General features: G+C 47.7%; 2 protein-coding genes across 3 annotated transcripts in view; both read left to right on the forward strand.

The window, feature by feature from the left end:
• The window catches only part of Il17rd (interleukin 17 receptor D), a 62946-nt gene extending 52419 nt beyond the window's left edge, over positions 1 to 10527 (forward strand). The window contains exons 6-13 of the mRNA XM_021203518.1: positions 70 to 114; positions 210 to 361; positions 2003 to 2068; positions 2815 to 2869; positions 3350 to 3460; positions 4487 to 4671; positions 7996 to 8941; positions 10050 to 10527. Coding sequence (XP_021059177.1) covers positions 70 to 114; positions 210 to 361; positions 2003 to 2068; positions 2815 to 2869; positions 3350 to 3460; positions 4487 to 4671; positions 7996 to 8941; positions 10050 to 10159 — 1670 coding nt within the window. The 3' untranslated portion in view covers positions 10160 to 10527. The remainder of the gene's footprint in view (positions 1 to 69; positions 115 to 209; positions 362 to 2002; positions 2069 to 2814; positions 2870 to 3349; positions 3461 to 4486; positions 4672 to 7995; positions 8942 to 10049) is intronic.
• A 12419-nt stretch (positions 10528 to 22946) lies between these two features.
• Positions 22947 to 25861, forward strand: part of Arhgef3 (Rho guanine nucleotide exchange factor 3) — a 291654-nt gene continuing 288739 nt past the window's right edge. Inside the window, exons 1-2 of one of the 2 annotated variants that reach the window (XM_029541454.1) lie at positions 22990 to 23015; positions 23291 to 23412. The gene's annotated coding sequence lies outside the window, so the exon portion shown is untranslated. Of the gene's footprint in view, positions 23016 to 23290; positions 23413 to 25861 lie in introns of both variants that reach the window. The other variant, XM_021203021.2, reaches the window with a different exon arrangement.

The following is a 25861-nucleotide window of genomic DNA, read 5'->3' on the forward strand; positions in this document are numbered from 1 at the left end:
GGAAAAAAAATCTAAACTGTGTTAAAACTAAAAATACTCTTTTTTTTCTTTTTTTGTAAAACATAATAGCCTGTGACCTGTTGTTACAACCTGACAACTTGGCCTGTAAGCCCTGTAAGTATAGCTGTCTGTCAAGTCTCAAAAGTGTTAACCCCATAATGGTGTTGGGGCAGCCTTTGGGTACTTACTCTGGGCCCTTCTCTTCACAGTCTGGAAGCCTCGAAACCTGAACATCAGCCAGCATGGTCCCAACATGCATGTGTCCTTCGACCATGCCCCACAGAACTTCGGCTTCCGTGGCTTCCATGTTCTCTATAAGCTCAAGCACGAAGGCCCCTTCAGGCGGAGGACTTGCAGGCAGGTGAGCGACTATGTGTAAAGGACACATGTGTTTAAAAGTGCTACTGGATTGTGGGAGTGAGGAGGACTACAGTGGTCTGTGCTTAAGAATGCCACTGGGTCTGTCTCCAGCTGACTCATTCACCACTGTCCCTCATCCCTGTCATCTCCACCTTAGCCGCTCTGGGGGGTGGTACAGAGCTAGAGGATCAAAAGCAATCTGTCTTGTATTTTAAGCATCTGCAGGTGCTGTGTGTGTCAGGAAATCCCCGAACTTTCTGCTCTTCGGATCCTGACTGCTCATCAAACAGCTTGCTTCCATTCCTCTATAGGTGGAGAACCTTGGGCTCAGGGAGAGCACATAACTAGGAAGGAGAAAAAAGACTTCTAGCCAAGTCACTAGCAAATCAATGGCCCTGGATTTTTATATTTTGTATGTATGTATGTATGTATGTATGTATGTGCGTATGTATGTGCGTATGTAAGTATGTGTGTATATGTCTGTCTGTATGTATGTATGCATGTATGCATGCATGCATGCATATTTTAATAAATGAAAGACCAGGGTTAAATAGAAATCTGAAAATGAGCATCATGAACTGAGAAGTTTAGGGATTGATGCTTGTCACTGCACACTCTCTCCCTGTCCTGTATGTGCCAGGTCCAATTGTAGCCTTGCTCTCCTGTGGCCCCGCAGCTTTACCACTGTGCTTCTGGGAGCCTCTGCTCAAGTTAGATATGACAGATGAGTGCAGACCAGTCCCACCTCACCTCTCCTCACTTTAAACAGATTTGCATTGATTTTTATTGTGTAACTATGGTCTGCCAAAGTTCTACATGAAAGTTGCACATGTATTTCTTGTAAGACGAGTGTCTCACTACTAGGTAGCCTTGATTGGCTTGAGACTCACAAGGCAGTACAGGACCCGTGATGTCATCAGGCTGTCCTTGAACTCAGGCTTAACTCTGCTTTCTTAGTGATAGGATTAAAGGTGTGTGCCACCATGACGAGCCCTGCTCTTTCTTAGGTAGATAGGTAGGTAGGTAGGTAGGTAGGTAGGTAGGTAGGTAGGTGGGTGGGTGGATGGATGGACAGGTAGACAAAAAGTTAGTTTTCCTTTGAAAAAGTTTTAAAACTAGTTTTATTTATTTTAGGACTACACATACAGGTATATTTTTATTTTATGTGTAGGAGTGTTTTACCTCTGTGTATGACTGCACCCCATGCATGGAGTGCCTGCTAGCATCCTGAGGAGGTATCAGATCCCCTGGAATTAGCATTGTAGGTGCCTATGAGCTGTCATGTGGGTTCTAGGATCCTGACTGAAGGTTCTCTGCAAGAGCAGTGAGCGCTCTTAATCACTGAGCCCTCTGCAACCCCTCCTCTCACCTTTTTATTAAGCAAAGGGTATTCTAGTTAATTTATTTTCAAGTGACAAAGACGAGGCACTCCCAACTAGGCACAAGCTATGGCAAGAGTCCTGAGCCTTTTTATTCAGTGAAGTTCAAGGAACGTGTGACAGATGAACAATGATGTCTTCTGATCCCATCACATCCGGAAGCGAGCTTAAACCAGTGGCAGGTCTCCTTCATCTTTGGGATGAAGAGGCCGACACCTCTTCTACCACATGGGCATATTTGAGTTGCTCTTTGCTTTTTGTAGGACCAGAATACAGAGACAACCAGCTGCCTCCTCCAAAACGTTTCTCCAGGGGACTATATCATTGAGGTATGTGCAACTAGACTGCCCTCTTGTTACTTCCACAGAAAGCAGCTCACATGGAATTCTGAGTGTTTTGTTTATTGGTTTCAAGTCTGAGTCCAGTGTAGCCCAGGCTAGTCTCAAACCCAAACCCCTATAGAACTGAGGATAAGTTTGAAAGGCTAACATGTCCTGCCTCTACCTCCTGGGATTACAGATGTGCACACTATGGTCTTTGCTTTTATATAGACCTTGGGGATTTGAACTCAGGTCTTCAAGCTTCCACAACAAGTAGTTTAATCCATGAAGCCATCTCCTCAGCCCCTCTTTCTATTTTTTTTTTTTTTTTTAAGATTTTATTTATTTTATGTATGTGAGTATGCATAGCTGTCTTCAGGCACACCAGAAGAGGGCATCAGATCCCATTACAGATGGTTGTGAGCCAACATGTGGTTGCTGGGAATTGAACTCAGGACCTCTGGAAGAACAGCCAGTCCTCCTAACTGCAGAGCTATCTCTCCAGCCCCAACCACTCTTTTTTTTTTTTTTTTGAAAGGGTGATTTACAATGTTAAACCATCACCATTATCCTCCTTTATTGGATCCCACACCAGCTGCCTGGGGAGGGAAAGATAAGTGAAATCATCAGTGTTCTACTTCCTTGGTAGATACAATGTATTGTTCTACTTCCTTAGTAGATACAATGTATAGACAGATACAATGTATAGATGTGCTACCACTTACAAAACAGTAACACAGCTCTCTGTTTTATAGCTGGTGGACGACAGCAACACCACCAGGAAAGCTGCTCAGTACGTGGTGAAGTCAGGTAAAGCTCTTGGGTTTGGATTTGATGGCACATTCTTGTGAGCAGGCTTCTAGTATTTTCTGTGCTCCGTAATTCATGGCTTACAAAACACCAGTCGCCCACCTCTTCTCCCTTAAACAATTGTTCATCAAGAATGTTTCCTTTCATGTTGTTGATGCCCCCACGGATACTAGGCAATTATCCTTATAAAACAAGTAGGGGGAGGGGGCTTTCCTTCACAGAGTTCATAGCATATTTGGAGCTGTTAGCATATTCAGAGCTATTAGATTATTTCTGACAACTCTTTACAAAGGAACTATTGAATCCTTTTGTAATCAAGGCAGCAGAGCTAGAGTAAGGTAATTGGGGACCCTGGTACCTGTTAGTCAGCTTATGGTTTAACAAAACAAAGAGGGTGGTGTGTTTTTATTTTATTTTTTTTCCTCTTCTGAACCTATTCTGCTGCTTGAGTTTAAAAGCTTTCTTTTTGAAATCTCCCAGTGCAGTCTCCCTGGGCTGGACCCATCAGAGCTGTGGCCATCACTGTGCCTCTGGTTGTCATATCCGCGTTCGCAACACTGTTCACTGTGATGTGCAGAAAGAAGCAACAAGGTATCTGTCTATGCTGTGCCTACTTTTCTTCACCCCTCTAGTTTGCCACAGGCCAAGGGTGGGTACCAACAAGGACAGGGCCTGGGAAGTCCTGCTTTCCTCATGAGGTGCCTGGGACCCCCTCACACCTCCTTGCTAGTTCCTTGCCTACTGAAGTTCCCAGAATTTAAATATTTGGCTGTTAATCTCTAGGACCTGGCAATGTCCAGGTATAATCCAGTTTTCAAACTCAGAAAGTCTGAAGTCTGAGAGCAGTCAGATCGCGGGTGTCCATCATTGAGAAGTTAGGTCTTTCACCTAGAAAACTGTAGATCTGGATGGTTACCCAGGTGAATCTGCAGATAAAAGTCATAAAGATGTTAACTTAAGATTTGTGTGCTTTAAGCTGAGTGTGGTGGCACAAGCTTGCTATCCCAGTTGCTTGGGAGGCTGAGGCAGGAGGATCTAATTCAGGAACTGAAGGCTAGTCTGAGTAATACAGTGAGACCTTTTGTCTAAATAACTAACTAACTAAATAAATAAATAAGCGACAAGCCATTTTTGTTGTTGTTGTTGTTTTGGTTTACTTTACCTTTGTAAATTATACTTTAAAAAGTTATTCTCCTTCCCTTGGCTTATGTTTAGTTCATCTGGCTGCCAGAGCCATCTCTGGGCCCTTCACTTCACTGACCAGAGGGGCTGCGGCAGTGTTTGTTTCTTGGCATGTCCAGGGGCAGTTTCAGGCACACCCAATACAGAAACCAACGGTGCATGCAGCTTGAGGCTGATGGAGTCACAGACCTGAGGCCCCCAGGTGGCGATGTCAGCTGCTCCTTTTGATAAATTTACTTTTTGAGACTTGGATCTCATGTAGCTCAGGCTGGCCTCCATCTTGCCAAGTAGTTGAGGGTGACCACGGACATCTGACTTTTCTGCGTCCCCCTCCCAAGTGCTAGGGTTTCAGCCGTGAGACGCTGAGCCCCGGGTCATACGGAAAAGACAAAGCTTTGTTTATAGGTGTCGACCTTATCTTCTTTCCCAATTTAGAAAATATATATTCACATTTAGATGAAGAAAGCCCCGAGTCATCCTCATACACTGCGGCTCTCCCTAGAGACAGGCTCCGGCCTCGGCCCAAAGTCTTCCTCTGCTACTCCAGTAAAGATGGCCAGAATCACATGAACGTGGTCCAGTGTTTCGCCTACTTCCTGCAAGATTTCTGTGGCTGTGAGGTACGGGATCTGTTTGTTCTCTTACCCTGGGCAGGATGTGTACACCATAGTTCTCTCTTGCATGCCATCTCCATTGCTGTTCTGGGAACCTACTTTCCCCCAGTACCTTACTTTCCAAACCAGAGTCTGTCTGGAGTTTGTCTTGTCTGCTACCAGCAGCAAAGGTTTCACATGACAACCTTTATGCCTGAAACCTTTGAGTGGCACCCGCCCATGTGGTAGGATGTTTTCTGAGTGCCCTGCCATGGGTGACCAGAGTGTGAGATTGTCTCAGTGGGACATCAGGGAGAGCACACAATGAAGACAGCTTTGAGGAGCCTAGGCACTTCCCTGAAGGAGGTTTGCTGGGATTGGGAATAGATCTGGGGGACTGGAAGGAATGTGTACCAAAGGACTGAGGTCCATTGGTAGGAAGTCATAGAAACCAGCGAGAAGGCCTTAGCTAGAGAGCACCTGTAGGAGAGCGCTTCAGAATTTGCAGAATGTTTGGATGTCCACGCTGGTTTCTTAGCTCCCCCTTCTCCTCCTTTTTCTCCTCTTCCTCTTCCTCCTCCTTCCTCTATTCCTACTCCTCTTCCTCCTCCTCCTTCCCCTGCCCCCCCCCCCCTTTTTCCCTTACTCTGTAGCTCTGAATATCTTAGAATTCAATTTGTAGATCAGGCTGGCCTCGAATCTATAGATTTGCCTCTGCCTCCTAAGTGCTGGGATTAAAGGCGTGCACCCCTTTGCCCAGTTTTCTTAGATCTTCTTGAGTTAGCTATTATCATGTAGCTTTTCCATAAGCTTAATCTTTAGAGTGGAGTCTTAAGTTATTGTCGAAGGCATGCCCTGTTTGTCACAATTGCAAGTTATCATGTGATGTTTTTAGTCCATTTGGCCCATTCCTTTGGTGAGACTGCCCTCTGGTGTTAATAAGATGTATTTAAAAGCTGGTGGGATTGCCTCCCGTTGGGAAGGTGTTGAGACTGCAGCTGTCCGGACAGCACAGACAGAGGTGGTGGATCCCTGCCCTGTTCTATCGTACGTAGATGAAACTGTACATAGTTTTTGTTTTAAATAGCTACATCATCTGTAATACTGACTTACTGTAGCTGTGTTAGTCCAGCTTGTAAAGTGCCTCTCTGTTCATCATTTCTGATGATTTCTCAAAGATAAAACGCCTCACAGTGGAATTGCTCAGTCAATAGAAATATTCTTAAAAACACTCATGTTTTATTTATTAAGATGAAATCAGATAGTACAGAGGGGCCTTGTTTGTTTGTTTGTTTTGCTTTGTTTTTACAGATTTGTGAAACATTTCATGTCTGATTTAACAAACTACACAGGTCAAAAGTCTAGTAGACACATTATTTCTGTGTGATATAGAATCCTAGGGGCCACCTATTTTAAGCTACCAGTTAGCTTGAATGTGCATAATGGGTAGTGTGGAGTTTTTACCTATGCTGCTCTGTGCTTCCAGCGTCGCATGCTTCCAGCCACCCACCCAGGAACTCTTTGGATCCGCAAATGAAACACACACACACACACACACACACACACACACACAGACTAGCTTGTGTGTGCTAGCTTGGCTAGCTCACAGACTGGGCAGTTCTGATCCTCTGCCTGGCTATCATAGATTTACCTCCAGTACTCCTGACTCAGTGTCCTTAAATCTATGATCTATCTTTGCTGCCCAGGGTGCTTCTGGGCAGCCCTTCTGTGGGCCGCATTCCTTCTCACCTACATTTGGGATGATTTTCCTTCTGCAGCTCTAAGTCTGATCCGTCTCCCTCTGAATCCTAACCATTCTCCTCTCTCTTCCTCTCTCCCTCATCCTAGCCCACACAAATCCCCACCCCATTTCCTTTTGCCCAGCCATTGGCCACTGACATCTTTATTGATCTATTAAAAACCAATTGGGGACAAGGACCTTTAGCATTTGGACGTACAGATTGCCCATTAAATCAAAGCATTAGAGCCAGTCCCCAACAATAATGTCAGGATGCATTAAAGTGTGAGACGAGTCAGTATTCTTTTCAGCAGATAGTTAGGCACTGGAGCTTTCTTCTCTTGGGTACTATTTTAGAAAAGAAGAGGCAGAGCCAGGCGGTTTTCTGAGTTCGAGGCCAGCCTGGTCTACAAAGTGAGTTCCAGGACAGCCAGGGCTATACAGAGAAACCCTGCCTCGAAAAAACAAAACAAACAAAAGAAAAAGAAGAAGAAGAAGAAGAAGAAGAAGAAGAAGAAGAAGAAGAAGAAGAAGAAGAAGAAGAAGAAGAAGAATTATTATTATTATTTAATCCTTCCAGAATAGCTCTCTACTGTACAATCTGTGTTTAGCTCTTAGGGATTATTTTTTGAGCTACAGGCAAAATGGTACCCGTATAGCTGCCAAGGGATGCTACTTACAGTATCCTATAGGAGAAACAGTACAAATACAGTTGCTGCTTACAGTATCAGATGAAAGCAGTTTGAAAAGGTAAAAATCCTTTGAGGGCACCAGACATACTTGGATTTCTTTGCTTTATCAGAGATCCTACTCTTCCTTCCTTCCTTCCTTCCTTCCTTCCTTTCTTTTTTTTTTTCCTCTTTTTTGATTTTCGAGACAGGGTTTCTCTGTGTAGCCCTGGCTGTCCTGGAACTCACTCTGTAGACCAGGGTGGCCTCGAACTCAGAAATCCGCCTGCCTCTGCCTTCTGAGTGCTGGGATTAAAGGTGTGTGCCACCATGCCCGGTTCCCACTACTCTTTCAACCCTCTTATCTATTCCCAAACCCCTTGGTTCACAGGCCTTGTAGACTTCTGACACTGTAGATCTCATGGAACCAAGAGAGAGGTGCAGCCCAGACAGGGTTAACCAGGAAAACTATACTTTAGCAGCAGAACAGAGGCCTAACCCTGGGTCTATGAACACTGCCAAAGAGGTCCTCTTTCTCAGTCACTTTATGCGTGTGAGTCACCTGTCACTGTAGATGGCTCTGGCACCAGGCCTAAGCTCCAAATCCCAGTGCAGTATGGGGTCATGATCTACTCTCTCTCCTCAGAGCCATTTAGACTTGTATCCAGGATCTTTCTGCTCCCTTGTATCCGGCAGTCTCACTCATCACGTGGACCAATCACAGTTCTTCCCATCATACCGTCGGACATCCTCAAGGTGTCTTAGACAAGCTGCTAAAAATCCTGGCTTTCGTCTACTCACTTGTAGGGCCACAGCGGTAATGGCCCCCTGTGTTATCGAAACGATGCCGCCATGGGTGTCAGGCACTTTCTGGTGTGTGGATGCAGTTGTTTACCATAGAGCGCTGGAGTCAGTGAATACTGAGGTGACCTGTGCTCTTTCCAGGTGGCTCTGGACCTGTGGGAAGATTTCAGCCTCTGCAGAGAGGGGCAGAGAGAATGGGTCATTCAGAAGATCCAGGAGTCCCAGTTCATCATTGTCGTGTGCTCCAAAGGCATGAAGTACTTTGTAGATAAGAAGAACTTCAGACACAAAGGAGGCAGTCGCGGCAGCGCGGCGCAAGGAGAGCTCTTCCTGGTGGCCGTGGCAGCCATTGCTGAGAAGCTCCGTCAGGCCAAGCAGAGCTCATCTGCCGCACTGAGCAAGTTCATCGCTGTCTACTTCGATTATTCCTGTGAAGGGGATGTGCCCTGCACCCTGGACCTGAGCACCAAGTACAAGCTCATGGACCACCTTCCTGAGCTCTGTTCCCATCTGCACTCAGGAGAGCAGGAGGAGCTGGGTCAGCACGCGGGCCACAACAGCAGAAGGAACTACTTCCGGAGCAAATCTGGCCGCTCCCTGTATGTTGCCATTTGCAACATGCACCAGTTTATTGATGAGGAACCCGACTGGTTTGAGAAGCAGTTTATACCCTTCCAACATCCCCCTGTGCGCTACCGGGAGCCAGTCCTGGAGAAATTTGACTCAGGCTTGGTTTTAAATGATGTCATAAGTAAACCAGGGCCAGAGACTGACTTCTGTCGGAAAATCGAGGCTTCTGTACTTGGGGCCGCTGGGCCAGCCGACTCTTATTCATACCTGGAGAATCAGCATGTAGGCCTGGACCAAGACACTGAGGCCCAGCCCGCCTGTGATAGTGCCCCTGCCTTGCAGCCCCTGTTACACACAGTGAAAGCTGGCCGTCCCTCAGAGATGCCACGGGACTCGGGCATATATGATTCTTCTGTACTCTCATCAGAGCTCTCTCTGCCTCTGATGGAAGGACTCTCCCCGGATCAGATAGAAACATCTTCTCTGACCGAGAGCGTATCTTCCTCCTCTGGCCTGGGTAAGACGCCTTAGGACTGGGCCCTTATTTAATCTGTCTTGACTGCTCATCTATCTATCATCTGTTGTGTTTCTGTTGTTGTGGGTTGGTTGGTTGGTTGGTTGGTTTGTTTTTGCTGGGTAGCTCTGAACACACTATCTAGACAAGGCTGGCCCTGAACTCACAGAGATCCACCTGCTTCTGCTTCCTGAGTGCTGGGATTAAAGGCTTACACCACTGTGCCTGACAAGGGACTGGACTTTCGGTACAGGCCATGCAGCCTTTGGCCACGCTTCTGAAAGCCATGAAAGCCTTTTCTCCAATTTGGGTATCTTACTGGACAGTGGAACCTGATAGGAAATAATGTAACTCCTCTGATAGTCTGGATTCAGTTCCAGTAATAGGAATAGTGAACTGTAGAAATGATGATAGTAATTATGGCGAGCTGCTAAAACCTGTCCACCAGCGTTATATATGCTGTTGGGTGTGGAATCGCCCTTTAAAAAAAATTAATGTTTATTTTGTGTGTGCACACCCATGGGAATGGGGGCTGGGTGTGGCATGTGCAGGCACATGCAGATCGAAGGATACCTTGTGGGAGTAGAGCCCCTTCCACCATGTAGGTCCCGGGGGTTAAGCTCTGGTTGTCAGCAGGGATGTCAGTCTCCTAACTCTGAAAAGATTGGAATGCTAAATGCGTGCGTTGGGCAAGGGTCTGTGGGATTGTGCCCTTTCTGGGAGCTGCTGAGGTGTTGGCTGTCTTCATCCTTCTACTGCCTTTAAAGCCCATATATCTATTGTACCTGACGTTCACGAACACTGTATTCTTCTCAATGCTAGCTTCACATCGTGCTCCGGGAAGGAAGGCTGTTCCCCAGAGAGCCTCAGGAATCCACCACACCTATAATGTAAAACTTTGGCTCTAACGGAGGGATCTTTCTTCCTCTGCTGAGGGGACTAGGTCCTGGTAAGAGGATGAGAGTGTTAACTCTGAGCTGGTTCCGCTGCCTGCCTCATTTGTGCAACACACAAGAGCGAATCCCAGCCATGTGGGATCTGTGTCAGTCCCACTGTGGGGTCTGGGTCAGTAAAGTGTACTGACTGTGGCTCTGTCCTTTCTTCTCCTTAGGTGAGGAGGACCCCCCTACCCTCCCTTCCAAGCTCCTTGCCTCTGGGGTGTCCAGAGAACATGGTTGCCACAGCTACACTGATGAACTGCAAGCGGTTGCTCCTTTGTAAGGAACGCGGAAGAATCTAAGCATCGCCACTTTAGCTGCTGATCTCTCTGGCTCCCCGGTTCACCTCTGTGGTTGTGCAGCCTACTTGGAGCTGAAGGCTCACACGGGGATATCTGGAATGAAATTTTGGCTAGCACTCGATCTCTTCTGCTCCAGCCTTCTAAGGGATACTCAGCAAAGTCTCCAATTTCCCAAAAGCATATGGAACCCTGAAAGGCATGTGCATTAGATCTGACCGAAGCTGTCCATCTGAGGCTGATCCTTGGATCTGAGCCTGCTCTGAGGGGACGTAGAGTGGAAACAGGTAACGAGAAATAGGAAAAGCTCCCACACAGCCTGCTCTGGCTTCACGTGAACTCTGGCTACTTAAACTCAGCATCCTTACGGCTACACATGTCAAGTACCGCTGGGACCCAGGCTGTGCTGCAAGTGATGTTTCCGTCCATTTGGACGTGGAACTTACACTGTCCTGAGTGTTAAGTAAACTTTGAGTCCAAGGTCCAAACAATGACTGAACATCCATCCAGTCACGTTTTGTAAAACAACTCTCTTTCTCTTACTGGGAAACATGGCCGACCAGGACGGAATCCTGTGGAGCTGGACCATCTTGTCTGTCCTACGTGAAACGGGCTGATTAACTTGCATATGTTGTCAGGACCTGGGCGTTTCCCCTGCATTGAGGTAGCCATCATGTAGGAGCCTTAGCCATCTGTTGAGTTTCTCTGGGCTACATTTACTGCTCTGTAGCTCGGGTGGTGACGGCTGGACGTGGAGGACTGCTATCCATTACCCAGCTGGGCAGCAACATCATTAGAATCGTGGTTTTGTATTTCTGCTGGTGCTGTGTCTTGAATGTTAGAGGTCAGAATCCACTAATACATGTCAGTGTACGGGAGACGGTGGCCAGTTAATCTGCTGGTTTTGACAAGTGACAAACCTCCTTTTCAGAAGGCAGAAAGGGGAGGGGACTGTTACAAAAGTCAATGTTCTATTTTTATGAATGAATCTTGTACAGAAATTCTGTTTCCAAAGGTAAAACATCTCTTCACATCCTGAACCTTACTTAGATGTATATAATGCTGTGTCTGAGTCCCCCTCACCCTCAGAAACCTTTACCTCTTGCTCTGACTCACTTGGTTTGAACATCCTGCTCCACTGTTACCATGGGTGCTGCTGGATTTTGGCAGCCTATCTTCTCAGCATTCTGTTACGGACTATTGCTTTTTTCTTATTCCTCCACCAGATTGGACCAGCAGTAAGGGGGTTGCTGAGAAAGATCCCAAGGTCAGGTGTAGGGGTGAGATGAGCCGGGGATTTCCCTTCCAGGCACCTTTTCAGTGGGGAGAGAAGGGAGCCCTCGGTTCCCGCTGAGAAGAAGCAGTTTGTGTGAAGACGTCCTCCTCCCTGCTCTGCACAGGCAGCTGGCAGCTTCTCAGGAGAACGTGCTCCCCGTGTTCCCTGGCAGAGGACAGAGCAGCTGCTCTGGGCAAGCTGTGAGCTGGTCTCACCGTAAAACCAGGCATCTCTGCAGAGGAGTTTGCGCCATATTATCACTGTGGAATCCAGACGGAGCAGACAGAGCTCCCACCTCCACCAGGCTCTCCTGGGCGTGCTCAGTCTTGGCATTCATTCTGTGAGGGAGATTGGTGGGCCTAAATTGCTAATGTATGACCGTTCCCTGGGAACATCATCAGAGAATTTTTTTTTTTTCTCTTTTTAAATTGAGGCCAAGAAATATTTTATATCCTTCCCCCCCCCCCAAGAGCCATTAGAAACCACATTTCGGATAGATACTCAGCTCTGCATATGGAGTGCGGGGTCCCTGAGAGTGTCCAGGAGCAGCATGGGGCCCTGGGCAGAGAGCTCGCTGCATGAACTCAGATGAAGATGCTGGAGGGCAGCCCTGTGAGCCATCTAGCTTGCTAGTCCAAAAAGTCAGAGTCAGGTGATGGGTTTGTTTGTATTTAGCCATTGGGTGATTTTATTTTGACATACAAGTGTTTTTGATTAGAAGAGCCAGATTCTAACGTGCCAGGCGATGAAAAGGGTTGCTTAGCCCAGAAGGAACAGATAGTGGGTGGAGCCATATTATTAGTCAGCCCCTTTCCCATACACCTCATCGTTGAGCCAGGAATGAGAACGGCCTTGCAGATTAAGGCAAGGCGCCAGTTCTGAACAAAGCTTCGGCCTTTGACTCAGAATTAGCCCCGTGGAATCAAAGGTTCTGACAAGGCACAGGCTTTTTGATGCTGTAGGAAAATGCGGTTGGGGCTGAGAGTGAATGGTTTGTGGGGAAATAGACCATGTCCATTGGAGGGGGGGGGGCGCGGGCAAAAGCGAGTGTAGGGTAGCGAGTGCCAGTGTATCGGGAAACCAAGAAAGAAAGTTGTTGACCTGTGTTTATGCGTGTCCCACAGGTGCTTCTCGTGCATCTGACTGGCCCAGAGGTGAATCAGAAGCGTAGCTCACCTGCCCTTGAAGCCCAGACTTACCCAGTCATAGTGGCACATGTTGCTGATTTTCTTGACAACCTTTAGTGGAAGGCGTGAAGTAACCCTGTCCCAAGAGTTGTCTTCTTTGACTTCCTCATGCAGGCTGTGATGCTCACAGATACCGGGGTGTGTGTGTGAGTGTGTGTGTGTGTGTGCCCACACACAAGTGTGACACCAAAATCACACGCAACGACAACAAAAGCTAAATATTGCCAATTAAACTTTGGAAACTACTTCAGTGAACCCAGGACCAATAGATCATGTAGATAGATCTAATTTTTGCCCAGTGGCTGCCAGGTTGTGAATTCTGCTTTGTAAGATGTGAAATGACAACCACCCACAGTAATTGCGCATATGTGGGGCCTGGGAAAAGCTGTATTGGCCCTATCTATCCTTCAGACAAGCTTGATGCTCTCCTGATGATTTTGCTTCTTAAAACAGGGTCTCGGCTGGGCGGTGGTGGCGCAGGCATTTAATCCTAGCACTTGGGAGGCAGAGGCAGGTGGATTTCTGAGTTCGAGGCCAGCCCTGTGTAGCCCTGGCTGTCTTGGAACTTGATCTGTAGACCAGGCTGGCCTCAAACTCTGAGATACGCCTGCCTCTGCCACCCGAGTGCTGGGATTAAAGGTGTGTGCTTGCCCCCCCCGCCGCCACCATCATTCTGCTGCTGTTAATTTCAAAGTCAGATCTCTATCATCCCATATTGAAAAGCAAACAGCGGTTACATTTAAACCCCAGACTTTAGGGCCTCGTTTATACTTTAGTTCTATTTGCCATCTTGTTTTTTATGTGTGGTGCAATTCTGAGCTTAGACCAGGGTGTTATTAGGAGAATTTACTTGGGGACCCAGAGTGCCCTCATACTGCGTTTTGCCACCTTCTTTTCTCTGCAGTCTGGGACCAGCTCTTCTGGAGGAATGATATAGGAGATGGTGAAAAGCTTTTCTATTGTTGAGACACCAGGTGTCCCCATGGTGTTTGGCCACCCTTGTCATATCACCACATTTCCAGACCCAAGGGGGAAAGTTGGCCAAAGGAGAGCCAGCTGTAAGAGGTTGGTTCGCTTCCGGTTTTAGAACTTGGGGGTGAAGAAAGGCTGAGCTCACCCAGCGCGTTCCCTTGGTGGCTCAAGACAGGCTGCGCTTGAGTTGTTCCAGACACGGGGCTGTGCCTGAGATTCTGGCTCGTCAGCCAAGGGGATTCTGTAACCTCCCTGCTGTATGTCAGATAGCCCTTTGTATGTCTGCCTTGCAGAAATTCAAACCAGCTTTCTTTTGTCTACAGCGTAGAGGAGAAAGAACAGCTGGTCACCTTCCCGGCAGTGGGAGCCCACCACAGTGAGGTCATCCCTTGGTGTGGTTCCCCACACCCCCCCAGTAGTAAATAATCCCTCCCACTTAAGAACTTTCACAGCTCTTGTGCTCTGGGGCAGGAGCTGGGGGGGCTTAACGGTTTCCACCGTTCTCTCGTGCTTCTCAGCCTCACACTCGGTTTTGTTATCCGAATGACACCCATGCCTTGTTCGCATGGGTGTCGCCTGACAACCATGCTCCAGTTAGGATTACAGGGAGATTTGTGTGGGCCGCCTGCTCTCACCACATAAAAACACCATGGCGCGTACGCTCGATCAGAGCACCCGCTCGTGGCTTCCTTGTGGTAGTCCTTGTTCTTGTGCTTTATTCTCTCTTGCAGGTGAGCAGCTGGTGCTTATTCCTGATGTGTCTGGTGTCTTCTTCGACGCCAGCGCCTGCCTACCTGCTGAGTGGCAGCTACCCCACACGTCAACCTGGGGTTCTATTTTTTACCTCTCTCTAGACTTGACCTGTATTTTGTGAATCATATTGTTGTTTAAATGACACGCACTTCACCAGAACCTCTGGCAAGGTGAGACCAGAGGTTGCCAAGGGCCACCTCTCACTGGCTGTTGGGGACTAATTTCCAAACACCTTTGAATGCCTCAGGGAGGGCCTCTGGAGAATTGTGGCCAGTTGTCTTCTTTCCTGCCCCTTGGTTCATCCTTGATGCTCCCCCTCCTCCTCTAGGGCTGGATCTCTCAATTAAGCAGGCATAGTGTTTGATACAATCAAGAGCCAGACAGAAGCAATCATCCCGACTGAATAGCTAATATTTATATCACAAGGACTCTGGCAGGAAGAGAAGGAGGAGCAGAGGCCCTGTGTGGCTACCACTGGATTATATTCAATGTGTTCATCTGTTATTATTATTTTCTTAAATCCATCTTTCTTTCAAAGAAGCATATCAAGTTTGGACAGTAGCAAAAACTTCTATACAAACTCAAGTGGTCATTTTAAGAGTAGCTTCGGTTTTCCTGATCTGTTTAAAACCAAAAGTATTTTTTACTGTGGAAGCTCCCATGTTAAGGAGGAGGGCCTCAGGTGTGGTGAGGACTGGTGCTGTTCTGTTTTATGTCTAAGTTTGTCCTTTTGGGTTTTTTTGGCAGAATGGTAAGCACTGACAGCCTATAGCACTGTGCCATATTTTTACATTGGAGATATTGGTGGTTTATTGTGGTATATTTGACTGTACAAATGTTGTAAATAACTGATAGTAAGTCACGGCTGACATTTGTAAGATGCTTTTGTACCTTAGAATTTTCTACATCAAATAAAATGTTTTCTTGTAAGCCTGCAGTGGCTCCTTATTTTGGAACATCTGTCCTGTTTCCTCCCTAGCTCCTGGCTGTTGGCAGAGGAGTCTGCCTCAGACTGAGAAGGCTTGCATCTGCGTCTCGCTCTTGGGGGTGACTTCTTGGAGCTCATCATGTCCCAGCTCTGCTGCAGGTATTGTGACCCTGTGACGATGGGACCCTGGTGCCCGCTTTCTATAGAATGGACCCAAAGCCCTGCTTTAGGGGTTAGTGGCTTCACCTGAGCTCCTGTTGTGAGTAAAGTGCACCCGAAAGTGACAGGTATCCAGAAGAGGGCAATGGCTGATGATAGCAAGGACACAAGCTATAAGCCTCTGGCCATTACCTAAAAAGGAGATGGTCAAAATTTGGGGTCTTGGGGATGTCAAAAATTGGCAGAGCCCATCTCACTGCTCAGGGTTAGCCAGCCAGGTAAATGTAGACGTGAAGTTGAGAGAGCTTCCTCCTGAAGTGAAGGAAGCAGCTGGTTCCTGGAAGGTGTTGTTGCCTCCACAAGACACAAGGAGCAGCCTCCGACAATCCTCAGTGCTGGTGCCCGGGCCAAGGGATTGAGGCACCATCACATCTAGTTGATAAGTCACAGCATTCTCATCGTCAAAGGGCAGAAAGAACCTTCAGTAGTGATCTGAGTGACTGTTCTTTCCTGAATGTGAATATTAGGAGTAAATCTTGTTCTCCTGGTCACCGTTTCTAGACTTCTGCTGTGAGGTCCCGATGGTCAAATGGCCACCCTCACCTCAGACATTAACAAAAGCAGGGGTGTATGGAGATCAGAGAAAGCTGTGAATGAGTGTGTAAGGAGTGGACTAGGCCCTGAGGTAATGTGTGTTGTTGGAATGAGTATGTCAAAGATGCAATGTCCTCAGACCCATGGGAACCGCAAAGCCAGCCTTCCACTGGTTTGTGTGTGGATGCTGGCTACACAGAAGTATGGTTGGAAGGGGCTTCCTCTTGGGTTGTTTACAGCCTGCCACCGCACCCCTGCAGAGAGAGAGAGAGAGAGAGAATGAGAGTATCTCCTTCGGAGGCTAGCCAAACCTTTTTATTCAGCTCTAGATAGTATACCACCTCCTGTTGGGTTGTACTCAATAAAGCTGCCTCCCAGATTCAGATATATAATAAACATGGCTTCCTGAGTGCCCCGCCTACCTGATCCTAGCCCTTCCTCCTTCCCTCCCTTCCTTCTTAAGATTTATGGGTTTTGTTGTTGTTGTTGTTGTTGTTTTTCCCAGGACAGGGTTTCTCTGTATAGCCCTGGCTGTCCTGGAACTCACTTTGTAGACCACGCTGGCCTCGAACTCATTAATCCACCTGCCTCTGCCTCCCGAGTGCTGGGATTAAAGGTGTGCACCACCATGCCCGGCTAAGATTTATGTATTTATTTTATTAGTGCACTGTCGCTGTCTTCAGACTCACCAGAAGAGGGCACCAGATCCCATTACAGATGGTTGTGAGCCACCATGTAGTTGCTGGGATTTGAACTCAGGACCTCCAGAAGATCAGGCAGTGCTCTTAACTAGTGAGCCATCCCTCCAGCCTCCCAGCTTTTTGTTTATGTGTGTCTGGGTTCTTCATTGCCTATTACCCCAGGTAGGTTGGTCCCTAAGCTGTGCAGGTCTTGGAAGGAAGGATTAGCAGTATTCCAGGATGAGATGGCCCTGTGCCATCTTTCCCACTGTTGCAGCACATGCCAGGAAGTGGCTAGGTATTGGCATCCTGCCAAACTGAGGCTGGGCCAAGAGGAACTTGGAGTCCAGGAAGGTGCATGCCTAGCCTTGAATGCAAGTGTAGGCAGGTTCTGCCTTTGGTTTTAACTCCTGAGGGTCAAGGCAGGAAAATATCCTCTAGACTGGGTGAAGTTGCAAGTTAGTGATGAGGTTTTGTTATTCGCATTTGGGAGTGTTGTGATTAAGGCTTAGGCCTTTGGCTGGATGAGCTTAGAACTTAATCTGCTGGCGTCTTTTTGATTCTAGGTAGGTGGCTTGCCCTGTTTAGGCTTTAGTTTCCCTGTCTGGAAAGCCAAGCAAGGCTGTTTTGTGGTTTGGATGTAAGTGATTCTGGACATTTAACCTGACACACAGTGTCTGTGGACATGTGGTCACCAGGGGGCAGGGCAGGTGTGGTAAAGTGAGGTTTTCTTCCAAAGCCTTCCTCAGCCATGGCCTGGCCTATGACTAAAGCAGCGCCTCATGGATGTCTCAGTGTAGAAGGGCAGCTAGAAGTGGCCCTTGGGGGAGGTCAGCACTGATTAGATGAAACTCCTTATTTGAAACCAGTGGTGCTGGAGTAAATACCAAAGTTCTTACATAGCCCTGTGCTATGTAAGGGGAATACACCATTCTCTTCTGTCTTCCTTCTCCATAACAGAACAGACACTTTCTAGGTTCCTTCCTTCCTTCCTTCTTTCTTTCTCTTTCTTTCTTTCTTTCTTTCTTTCTTTCTTTCTTTCTTTCTTTCTTTCTTTCTTTCTTTCTTTCTTTCTTTCTTTTGTTTTGAGACAGGAGTTTCTTTGTGTAATAGCCCTGGCTGCCCTTGAACTCTTTGTAGACCAGGCTGACCTCGAACTCTCAGAGATCCCCTGCCTCTGCCTCCCGAGTGCTGGGGTCAAAGCCACCAACCACATATGGCCACTTTCTGGTTTCATGTATCCATGCCTAGGGCCTTGCATATGCTATTTCTCTGTCTGAAATACCTTTTGCTTGTACCCCACCCTTGTGGTGATTACTGCCCGTCAATCTAGTCCCAACATGTATCTTTAGGTGGACACATCTCAGCTTGTGAGCATAAGATGGATCCTTGTGCTTCTGGAATGTTCTTCTGTGTGGGCTGGACTTACATTTTGCTGCTTTAACCAGCTTGTGACCCCTGGCCTACTGGGGCAAGTCCTCTCATCTTGGTTTCAGTGTCAGCAGAGGGTAAAGATGTACCTAATTCATGGGCCCAGAAGGATAAAACACTCAGAGGGGGTTGTACAGCATGTAGCAGGTGCGCAGAAACATTTTTCTCTTGTGAACAGGTACTGACATTGTAAACAAAGCAAGGTTTCCTTGGGAAGAAAACTATCTTTACAATTGCAATCTGGTTCCAGCCAGCTCCTAGGAGTCCCCATGTGGATGCTCCTATTTCCTCCTGAATGACTGATTCTGTCCTGGTTTCTCTCAGGGGGTAGGGTTCCATGTGCATATTGGACAAAGTTTCCTCGGGACATAGGGTTGGTGTATCACATGGGCTCTATCCAACTCACCCAGGTGTTGGATACCGATTGCTGTGACCAGCTCATCGCCCTCCCAACAGGCTCTGGAATTTACATGCGCAGCCTAGAGGATGAGAGTCAAACCCAGGTGTTTCCTATGTACAATTTTTGCAAACCGCTCTCTGCTCATTATTTCATGTTTCTCCTAATCCAGGTGAGCAGAAAGGATTTACTTGCATAGAAGTCTTCCATAGCTACTTTCAGAGTATTGCTTTGACTTGAACATTAAAACCAAGACTTTATGCCTCTTGCAGGCAATGCCATTCCCCAGGTGAAAATGGCATCATACTGTGTTATTACATCATCAGGCTATACCATGATTCTCAGATGTTGCAAACAAGGGTAGGGAATTATCTGTGCAGGGTATAGCTACAGGCAAAAGGTTTAGTATCTTTTCTAGGAATTCCATTTTTAGGGTCGTGTGTGTGTGTGTGTGTGTGTGTGTGTGTGTGTGTGTAAGAGGTGCAGTCTCTTGTATTTAATATATAGCTCAGGAGGTCTTGAACTCCTGTTCCTCCAAGTGCTGGAATACAGGTGTGAGCCAACACACATGCTTGTGGGTCTCACTTTAGGGTTTTATATTTGCAAAGTAACCAGAAATATGGGTCAGAGTTTATTATGCAAAGGTTCTCATCACCAAACATCATGACTCTGAAACATAAGGAACAAAGCCACAGCTGGATTCAGTGTTAAAGGGCACAGAACAGGCTAAAGAGTCAAGTTGCAGGGGAATGGTCTGGTTGGACTGAAGATGTAGCTCAGGAGAACAGCATTTGCCTGTTAAACACACAGGCCTTGGGTTTTATCCTGGGTACAAACACCAACAAAAGGATTCATGTCAATGAAAATACTGGAAAGTGTGGTAAATAAAAAACGCGCACACTGACACCTCTGGGGGTAGGAGTGTAGCAGGTTTTCGTGTTTAGCCCTGGCTGTCTCGGAACTTGCTATGTAGACCAGACTGGCCTGGAATTTAGAGATCCTCCTGCCTCTGCCTCCCAAGTGCTGAGATTAAAGGCATGGACTACCATGGCCAGCTTCTCTGCCAGTTTCTAAAGACTAGATAGTCTAACATTTTCTGCTTGTTCCCTGTCCCACTCCAATGGCAACCAAGTCCTCTCTCCCCACCCCCTAACTCCCTGCCCACCCTCAGGGCCTAGCAGGCCACGAGGGGACACTGTATTATAAACTAAACTCATGGGAGCCAGGCCTGGTGGCACAGGACTGTAATCCCTACACTCAGGAATCTAAAGTAGGAAAATTATGAGTGAGTCCTTAAAAAAATTCAGGGCTGCCGGAGTAACTTATTGAGACCTAGTCTCAAAAGGAAAGAAAGCACTTAGCACATCTAAGGCCCCGAACGCAGTCCCAGCACTGTAAACTCTCGTGGGGTGATCTTACCTGTTGTTATTCCTACCTATGACACTTGCAGATGCGTTTCACTTTCCGGATATCCCGACGTATGAAACAGGAAACCAAGGGCTTTGCCTTTTGTAATAATAAAAAGGTGCATCTCCTCTCATCCTGTGTAGGACACTTACCACTCTGTTCACACTTCACTCAACAGTTAGCATTGCACCTCCAAGCCACATACTACTGTCTGAGCATTTCTGTGGGCGAGGTCTGATGCCTCAACTTGGCATGAAGCCCCCTTCTGCCTTGTTGTCTCAGCGCCTGTCCACTGTGTGGACTTCCAGCCATGTAGCCCATGCTCTCCGGCTTCCCCACGCCACGTCAGGGCCCAGTCGGGTACAGAAGGCCATCCGCTGTCTTCACCAGCACCTCCTCTTCAGTGTCTTTTGCCACATCCTAGGCCCTACCTGCCTGTTAAGGGTCTGTCTCACTTATCAGTTCAGTGAGATCCCAGAAGGAATCGGTTTTGGTGACAGTTACCGCAGTTCTCCAGAGCCTGGCCAGTGAAGGATGTGTAGAAAACATTAAAAAAAAAAAACCCAAAAAAAAATCTATCTTTTTTTGAGACAGATCTAGCTGAGCCTGTCTTCCAACTTTTTGTTTTGTTTTGTTTTGTTTTTTTGAGACAGGGTTTCTCTGTGTAGCCCTGGCTGTCCTGGAACTCACTCTGTAGACCAGGCTGACCAGGAACTCAAAAATCCGCCTGCCTCTGCCTCCCAAGTGCTGGGATTAAAGGTGTGTGCCACCACACCTTTGACTTCCAACTCTTTTTTTTTTTTTTTTTTTTTTTTTTTTTTAAAGCTTTATTTATTTATTATATGTAATTACTCTGTAGCTGTCTTCAGACACTCCAGAAGAGGGCGTCAGATCTTGTTACAGATGGTTATGAGCCACCATGTGGTTGCTGGGATTTGAACTCCAGACCTTCAGAAGAGCAGTCGGGTGCTCTTACCCACTGAGCCATCTCACCAGCCCCGACTTCCAACTCTTTAAGTGTTAAATTGAACCCAATGGGAAGAAAACTTTGACAGGGCTGGAAAAGCTGCTGGGCCTTCAATAAGTAAGCCCTTTAGTTAATTCTTTTAATTAAAAAAAAAAAAAAAACCCTTTTTATTTTTGAGTGCGTGTCACTTGCATGCAAGTAATCGAGATTCAAAGAGGACATCCAATCTCTTTTCCTAGAACTTGAGTTTCATACAGGTGTCTATAATCCACAGATGGTGTGTGTGTGTATACCAAAGCCCAGTTGCAAGAGTAGCTGAGCCATTTCTCCAGCCCCAGCCCCTACTTAATACTGCTTGAACTTATTAACACAGCTGGCTGTGGTGGGGATTTCCCATCACTTGAAGTGGGAGGGAAAGGTCGAGGCCTGGGGTTTGGATGTGGACATTTCCCCTGACAATACTGTCGAGGGTGTGTGTTTCCTGAACATCACTGGGTCTCTCTGGTCACGGAGACTTCTTGAAGCCAGAGTGGAATGAAGATGCTTTATGTCCCAAAGATGAGCTGCAGGCCAATAGGAGATCATCCAGTGCTGGGAGACTAAGAGAAGAGCTTGCGGCAGCAAAGGTTTCCTTGAGGAAAATCCATCTGGGTGGGAGACAATTCTAAACACTTCTTTCTGGCCAGAGGACCTGGACAGGAAGATCTGGGCCCCAGGGATGCTAGCAGACAAGGTGGCTCCTACTCCAGGAGCCCTCCCTGTCATCTTTTTCTGTGGGGGTGGCAGTTAGTGCTCAGGCAGGGATCAGAACTCTCAGAGCAATACACTGTAGTTGGACAGATGCTTGTGAGCCATCAAATGGTTGCTGGGAATTGAATTCAGGACCTCTGTTCACTCTGGTCAACCCCACTTGCTCCAGCCCAAAGATTTATTTTTTATTATAATAAGTACACTGTAGCTGTCTTCAGATACACCAGAAGAGGGTGTCAGATCTCATCACAGATGGTTGTGAGCCACCATGTGGTTGCTGGGATTTGAACTCAGGACCTCTGGAAGAGCAGTCAGTGTTCTTAACTTCTGAGCCATCTCTCCAAAGCAGCCTTTGGTATCTTAGTTCCTTGGTTGAAGTTCCTCCTCTTGGGATCCAATTGCCATCTCTGTACGTGATGGCTGGTTTCATCCAGGCTTAGAAACTTACCCGCACTGGGCTGCTGAGAATGTTAATCCTATCAAGCACCTAAAATGGCATGGACCAGGTGACATGTAGAAGAAACCAGTGAGGTTATTATTATTAGCCCCAGGGTTTACACTTTCACGACAGCCCAGAAACTACCATTTCGACTACAGCATTCACTAGTCCTGACTTTATGAAGTCCTAAGATTGTATTCATTCAGCAAATATCTTTATTTCGATTCATATGTTTATTTCTGTGTGGGTGACCCAGCCTACTGATAGCCCTACCCTTATTGTGCTCCGCACTTACCAACAAACCATCGATTACTGACAACCTGCTGAGTCCACACTATCTTCATTTTCACCTTCAGACAGGAAAGGAGTTAGTTGGACAAGGCCTGACGTGCCCAAGATTAAACCTAGCGGCGGGGGTGGAGGCTTCATGCACAGGCTTGGGTTCTTGCTCTCCAGGGCAAGCTCTGCCACTTCGGCAAGAGTTTTGCCCTCCTCCTGTCGTGCTATAGTCGCGATCCAGAGCCGCCACCAGAGAGAGCCGGAGGTGGGCTGTGCACCCTTTCTGTGCTCTAGTGAACTCTCTCCACTTGAGTCCTCTTTGGGTGTCAGATTACGTTCCAAATGTCCTCCTCCCAGGTCCTTCTTAGTCTACCGGGTCCCTCGGACCAGGCGTGGGACGCGCGGGTACTGAGCCTTGACTGCAAGTCTACAAGAGTCTAGGTCAGTCCTCCGCCTGCAGCCAGGCCCGTCCTGCGGGGGGTCCCCGGGCCCGCCTCCCGCCCACGTGGCCCGCCCAGCCTCCAAGACTCCGGCCCCGCCCCGCCCCGGGGAGCCGTCCCCGCAGTCACCGCTGCGGCCCTGTGCTTCAACCCAGCAGGGCAGAGCCAGAGGGACGCCGAGGTAAGAGCAACAGGAACATCGCGTCGCGTGACCCTTCTTTCACCCGCCGCCCCCACCAGATTTGGGTCCCCATAGCCACTCTGGGGCGCGTTGGGTGGATAGTGCCACCTCCTGCTTCTGCTCGTCTCCTCTCCTACCGGGGACCCCCAACTTCGGTCCCCCGATAGCTACTGAGAGAAAGTCCCAGGAGCCACTTCCGGGAGGGAGGCGCCACCTGTCTGGGGCGCGCCCGGTCGCTGGACTTCTCCAAGTCAGTGTCTCTGGCTACTTGGCAGGAACCCGGGTACCACCACCATCAGCCAGGATCCTTACGCCCGAGACCGCATCTGAGACCGCGTCTTTTAAACTGCGCAGTGGACAGTTACTGAGATGGGAGGCGTCCACCCAAGGGCTTAAGGTGATTGGGAATGCCTTGTAGTCAGAAGCTAGTGAGCATTTTTTCTGAGGGTGGAAATGATTGGAGCTGGGTTTGAATCCCGGTTCCCTAGGGCTTTGCATGGTGGAGGGTGGCCCTGGCGCCAGCAGCGTCTTATCCTGGCTGGAAGGGTGCGGGAACAGAGTGGCTTGTTCCTGGAGGACTTGGCTTGCTCCGTTTATTGCTTGAACCAGGCTTGCTTCCAGAACCTAGGATGTGAATAGGGGTTGTCCGGAATGCACCGGTAGAAACTGGAAGCATTTCCTGCACTACACAGGTGTATACCTTGTTCCTAGAGGAAGAGGATTTTGCTGTGGTTATCTTGGCTGTGACATAGTTATACTGCACATCTGTGCTGCCATATTCTCATCTGTAAGAGAGGTGTGATACTAGTAGCACAAAGCTTTAAAGGTTTCATAAGGTTATATGACCACCATACTGATTGGCTCCAGGTGAATTCTCTTTTCTGTGTTGTGTTCTTGTTGTGGCCGACGACGACATCAGTGTCATAGTGGGCTCATATCTTTAGCTTCCCAAGACTGTGATATGCAAGTCCATTGCTTCTTCCTCTTCTGCTTGGGATCTGACCTCACCTATCCAGCACCACGATGCTCTGTTCAGATTAGGAAACTTGGCTTTGTAAGAATATCTCCTGTAGTTAACCAGCTTGCGAAAAGTGTATCTGAGAATGTGGGATTAGTCATAACCTTTGCCAAGAATATTGCTGGGAATGGGGTCTTGGATGCTCTGGAAACTTGTGTGTGCCTTTGGGAGTCAGAATGGATGAGATTTCTCTGGAATCCTCCTAGCATTGGGGTCATGATCAGCTGACATGAATGTCTCTTTCCGGGTCCGGGAGTCTGTTCTGGTCTGGCTCTCAGCCATCTTTTCATCCACCGCAGTGTGAAGGTAGTCTGCGTCGTTAATGTCTTTCTGGACTGCACCTGTTCAGTTTCTTTCTTGAACTTCGAAAACAGGAGTGCTGGACCCAGGGTCCTGGAATCCTCTGGAAAATGACACTGCAAGAAGCCTGTGTGCCACAGAAGTGGAGTCTGAATCACCCGTGGGTAATAACGGGTCCTCACCCCTCTCGGGACAGACCCACACCTAGGGGGAGTGGAGATGGTGCACGTGTGCTGTTTTCTCTGTTTGCTCAGAGCACGCATTTCATAGACGATTCATGTCTACTGGAACATGAGAAACCCAGGCCAAGCGACTAGGCAAAGAGATGATGGCAGGTCCTGGGTTAGAGTTAGGGCATTTGTGGGGCCTGTAGTATATAGGGTACAGTTAATGGAAATCTGAGTTTGGGGTGTCTAAGCTTCTCAAATGCTGGATTCCAAGCCTGAACTGCCGATCCCCACATTGAGAGTAAGAGTGTTGAAATTCTTTGAAGGCAGGGAACTTACAACTTTCTAATATAGCTGGTTCCACTGGACCTAAGTTGTGAGGATGAGGCACCTGAGCTCTGTGCCCTTCTGAGGATGAGATGTGGCCTCCAGACCTCTGTTGCTCTTGTTTGTCCTGTCTGTTTCACTTCCTGATTGGCCTGCCTTCCATCCATACCCATTCAAGACAGCTTTCTGCACTTCGCGCTATCCCTGAAGTCGCTGTTCCCAGCCAGAAGTCAGGGTGCCACTGTGTCCTGTGGGAGCAGCCGGGAAAGCCAAGCAAAGGGGGAGCTCAGGAGGTTGAGGCAGGAGGACCAGGAATTCAAGGCCAGCCCGTTTTCAGAATCCAAGATAAGCAGTGGGAAAGGGAACAAAAAGAGGCAAAAGGGGAAAGCAAAAAGCGAAGGCATTGCCACAGTCTGGAAGCCCTCAAGGTCAAGGTCTGGGCTGCTCAGGCCACTGATACTGCATTGGGGTGGGGTGGGGGTGGGAAGGTTGTTTATTTGTCTTTTTTGTTGGTTTTTTTTTTTTTTTTGTATTGCTATTCTTTCTCTGATCTTTTCTGAATTATTCTTGAGTCAATTTATTCATTCTGGTCTTTATTGTACTGACTGACTGAAAAACTTTGGGCCCTTAATCTTAAATTTTAAGGATTCCTGCAAATCTCTGATTTGGATTACCTGGTGTCTATAGTCAAAGAGAGGGGAAATGAAGTAGCTGTGTGTGGTTCTGATTCACTAAGGTTTTCTTGGAACACATGCACAGACAGACAGACAGACAGACACACACACACACACACACACACACACAAAACTTGAAAATAGTATTTTGTTTGTTTGAAACAGAGTTTGATATATAGCCAGGCTGACCTTGAACTATCCATCCTCCTGGCTCAGCATTCACAGTGCAGGGATTATAAGTATGTTCCGGTGCTGGGATTATAAGTATGTACCAGTGCTGGGATTATAAGTATGTACCGGTGCTGGGATTATAAGTATGTACCGGTGCTGGGATTATAAGTATGTACCGGTGCTGGGATT

The sequence above is a fragment of the Mus pahari genome, chromosome 8, assembly GCF_900095145.1.
Source record: "Mus pahari chromosome 8, PAHARI_EIJ_v1.1, whole genome shotgun sequence".
In the NCBI taxonomy this organism is placed as follows: domain Eukaryota; kingdom Metazoa; phylum Chordata; class Mammalia; order Rodentia; family Muridae; genus Mus; species Mus pahari.